The 4,594-nt window shown below is 36.4% G+C and overlaps 1 protein-coding gene across 1 annotated transcript; it reads left to right on the top strand.

Annotated features, from left to right (window-relative positions):
• Window positions 1-1,990: 1,990 nt before the first annotated feature.
• Window positions 1,991-2,968, top strand: LOC142101510 (olfactory receptor 8G1-like). Its single transcript, XM_075185965.1, has one exon. The coding sequence runs from the start codon at window positions 1,991-1,993 to the stop codon at window positions 2,966-2,968; it is 978 nt and encodes a 325-aa protein (XP_075042066.1).
• Window positions 2,969-4,594: the final 1,626 nt, after the last annotated feature.

Raw genomic sequence — 4,594 nt, 5'->3', positions numbered from 1 at the left:
CAGAGGAGAGAAGGCCCTTCCAAAAAGATTTTAGAGTGTTCCTGGCTAGCATACACACAACATTTTATTACTATATGGTACTTTACTCCTACAATATTGTAAATTCTATTTAAAGTTTGATTAAAATTTAATTTTAAAGTTTTTCTATTCTCTCCCACTGACAATACCTGAGATTCCACATGGGCCATTTCTCCAGTGTTTCACAAGACTATAAAAATTATCTAGGTCTCCATATAAGAAGATAAGGCACATCACATCTCTCTTCTTTTCCACCAGGTGTACATCTGATCACAATGTAAAAAACATAAAGGAATCAGACATTTATTTTAAATGGACAGATGTTGATTTCCAATTTTAAGTCTACAACATTCAAGTTTGCAGCCCCATTTAAATTGTTGATTTTTTTGACTGTACACTTTAAGTTTGCTTGAGGTTTTCTCATATTGACAATACATTTCTACTCATGACCCAATTTAAATTTGGAATCGGAGTACCATCACAGATTTTGGATTTTGTCTTAATGGAAGAGTGTAGAACTCACAGTGAGAAACTTGTGTTACCACATTGATCTTCACATGGTGTTGTCAGACAAAGGCTAAAATATTAATTTATACAATATATTTTCTATCTACTTGTGTTACACTTTTCAAGGTGAGTTGCTGTAACTTATGGGCAAAGTGTTTTTTTATATATATTTTAGCACTTTTCATGTGTGAATAAAAAGAGAGGAAAAGAGTAGGACACTTGTGAGAACAGATTTCAATACTATAAGTTGTATTAGATAAATAAAAAATTCATGAGTACATTTTAAATGTCACCCTTTAATTGTACTTTCCTGTAAATATAAATTATTTAGGAAGATAAGCCCCTTATTTATTTATTTCTTGTTTACATGGGTTTTTATTTTTTGTTGATTGTGCCCCAGTGTGGATTTTGTGGCGCCATATAAATAAATTAAGATGATTATGATGAGGAGGATGATGAATTAAGTACAGATTTTATATTAATTTTTTAAACTGAATGTGTATGTGGCTTATAGCATCTTCTTGGTGTTGCCTGCAAGCATATTGTACAAAAATTAAATGAATACATTAAAAATAAATCCACAGCGTCGGCTTAATATTTTAATATTTTAACGACAAAACTGAACTAAGAGGGCGCAATAATATAATAAAACAATGTGTTACACTGTTTTCACCTTGCTGGGAGAAATGCTACTTTTTCATGAACGAGCTATAGTCCTTATTCCCATGATATGAGTCTGTGTTTACTAGATTTTTCACTCCTATTTGCCTCCTGGTTGTCTTCAGCTGCTACATTATCACGTCTCCACTCATCCAATACATCTTATATGGAGACAGCGTAACACATTGTTTTATTATATTATTGTGCCCTCTTAGTTCAGTTTTGTCATATTTATTTTGATGAGGTACAGCATATATATAGCAAGAGCGCCCTGATCTCCCTGTTTTCACTTTAATATTTTAATGTCTAAAATTTCCAGAGATAATGTGAACGCTTGTAGATACCTTCTTATAAAGCAGTTAGTACATTATACATACTTCCGTTTTGACAAAAGATAATCTACAGGAATAATATTGATAGTAGGTAACAATTGTAGTTGTACCCTAACAGACTAACAAAAATAAAAGTGGTTACAACAAGACAGCTCAAGCGTGTCCTCAAATCCTTTGAGTCTGACTACCTCGCCCTTGTTGTCTTGGTATGGTCTTGAGATCAATCAAACAGGCAAATTAATAATAATGAAATGTCAGTGTGGCAGTATCAAATATAAATGTCTAAGAAAGACTCTATCAGTGACTAATAAATATGCTCCTTAGTTATTTTAATTATTTGATTAGAATTTTTTTTTTTAATTATTTTAAGAATTCCAACATATTGTGAACACAAACAAATGTTTTCAATATTTCCATTAATAAAAAAATATTTTATTTCCTTACAGTCATTCTATATCAAAAGTTCCATCTAGATGGATGAGATCAACCAGACAGTATCCTATTTTTTTATTCAAGGGATTTCAGAACTTCCAGAACTAAAGCTTCCAATTTTCCTTCTGGTTTTACTTCTTTATCTCTCCACTCTTGGTGGCAACATGACCATTCTTCTCCTGGTCTTTCGGGATCATCATCTACATACTCCCATGTACTTCTTCCTTGGCAACTTGTCCATCCTGGACATTTCTTCTACAACTGTCACTCTACATAAGAGCCTAACTAAATTTGTCACAGGAAATAGCATTGTGTCTTTTGCAGAATGCATGGCACATGCATACTTCTTCATGGCCTTGGAGTGTACAGAATTGTTGATACTGGCTGCCATGAGTTACGATCGTTATGTGGCCATCTGCAATCCCTTACATTATCACATGGTCATGAGTCATAAAATCTGTGTTCTGTTAGCTTTTATATGCTGGATGTCAGGTTTTCTTGAAGTTATACCCCATACTTGTATTTTGTCGAAATTTTCCTGCTACACCTCCAATTATGTCAACCACTTCTTCTGTGACGTCTTACCACTTATGAAACTTTCGTGTAGTGATATTTCTTTGCTAAAGCTCTGGATCGCCACAGAAGGTGTCTTTATTTCAGGTCTCATTCCCTTACTTATGACAGTCATGCCTTATATTTTTATAATACTTGCCATACTCAAAATCAGTTCCAGTACTGGCAGACGTAAGGCTTTCTACACGTGTTCTTCACACCTTACAGTCGTCATACTTCTCTATGTGACCCTTTACTGCTTATACTTATCACCAACTTCAGAAAACTCCTTAGATTCTCACAAACTTTTTTCACTGTTTAACACAGCAGCTGTGCCTTTACTAAACCCTCTCATTTACAGCCTAAAAAACAAGGACGTCAAGTCAGCATCGAAGAGGCTGTTGCAGTCTCTGCGTGCCAACTTTAATCAACACTTCAATCTTCTTAAAACTAAAAAAATCTGTTAAGTGTTGTCAGTATGTTACATCATAACAGAGAATTCTATTGAACTAAACCAATGCAATAGCATTTCATAAAACTCTATATACGAAAATATGGAATGTACAAGGTTTTCTCTGAGTATTACAAATAAGACTTGAAAGACTATAATCTTTTTTTTTATACAGTCAAGCCCCAAGTATCAATAGTACTGGGTTTCTGGTGTTCATTTTACTATGTAAAACATATTGCCAAATAAAAGACTTAATACCTCCAGATGTTTTCCCCTCTTTTATATAGTCCATGATTTTACTCATCTCAAATACTGCAATACCCAATTCATGCTCTTGGCATATATAGAGCTCCATGGCATGTATGGGTTCAAAAACATACTGGTAGGTTAATTGGCTGCTATCAAAATTGACCCTAGTCTCTCCCTCTCTGTCTGTCTCCCTCCGTGTCTGTCTGTGTGTGTCTATATTAGGAAATTTAGACTGGAAGATCCAATGGGGCAGGGACTGATGTGAATGAGTTCTCTGTACAGCGCTGCGGAATTAGTGGTGCTATATTAATAAATGATGATGATGATGATGATGAAAGTTCTGTTGCCAAACTATCATCAAATCCACCCTGTCCAAATGACATAATGTCTGTTCTCAATGTATTATTTTTCCACCCCAGAAGATTAGCCAGAAGGGCCAGATGACACATAATTCCCAGTAAGATGAACATAAGAGGCTGAACTATCAGCCCAATTAGGTGGGGGAGCAGCCCAAAGAGTAGAATGAATAGCAGCATAATAAACATATGGGGGCTCAAGTACAGTTGGACCTATTTCTGTTTTCTACGTACTGTGCATGCACAGTACGTACACCTGCAAATTTATGACTTGCATCTCCTTAGACTTGGTGAGGTGCCACAGGGTAAGGAAGGTGTCATGAGCAAGCTAATTTCTAGGCACATAAAGCTGCAAATATATGTTTGTGAATTAATTCCTAGTAATAGCTTGATATGGCTCAGAGGAGCTGTGTACAGCCAGGGGTTAAACCTTAAACTGAACCTAAATTAATGTGTCCCTTTGATTATGTTAAACTCCTCTGTTCTCCCCAGATGGTGCTTGTAGATAAGAGGGACCAGACCCATGGTTACAGATCACCAACCTGTGTAAATACAAATTGAGGAAGGTCGCAAAAGTTGAAGCCTTTGGAAATATCTCTTTCAGGACAGTGATATGCAATACAGAACTGGGATGTCTCAGACATTGTGACTGCTGAGACAAGGTTATATATTAATGACAAGCTGGGACACAGGAGAATCTATTCTACTTTCTCCAATATCATATTTACAGGCGCAGAAGCGGAACTAGTGAGCTGTGGGCCCAGGTTCAGGGAAGTGGGGAGGAGGGAACAGGGAACCACAGCAGAGGAAATAAGGTCTCGATGAGAGGATTGCGGCTGACCGGGACGGAAGCAGCGGGGAGTCAGTAAGCCCGTCAGGCTTTGGTTGTAGAAGTCGAATGCCTGGCATGTGACATTCATCAGAGAGACCAGGATTCAATGGTGGCAATACAATATGTCCTCATTTTCTTGTTCCATTAAATGGTGCAGGATCCATACCTAAAATGATCCTGTATATGACAGACTATTGTTGTATAC

The sequence above is a fragment of the Mixophyes fleayi genome, chromosome 9, assembly GCF_038048845.1.
Source record: "Mixophyes fleayi isolate aMixFle1 chromosome 9, aMixFle1.hap1, whole genome shotgun sequence".
Taxonomy (NCBI): Eukaryota; Metazoa; Chordata; class Amphibia; order Anura; family Limnodynastidae; genus Mixophyes; species Mixophyes fleayi.
The sequence above is the reverse complement of the archived record's forward strand: the minus strand, read 5'-3'. Positions and strand labels throughout refer to the sequence as shown.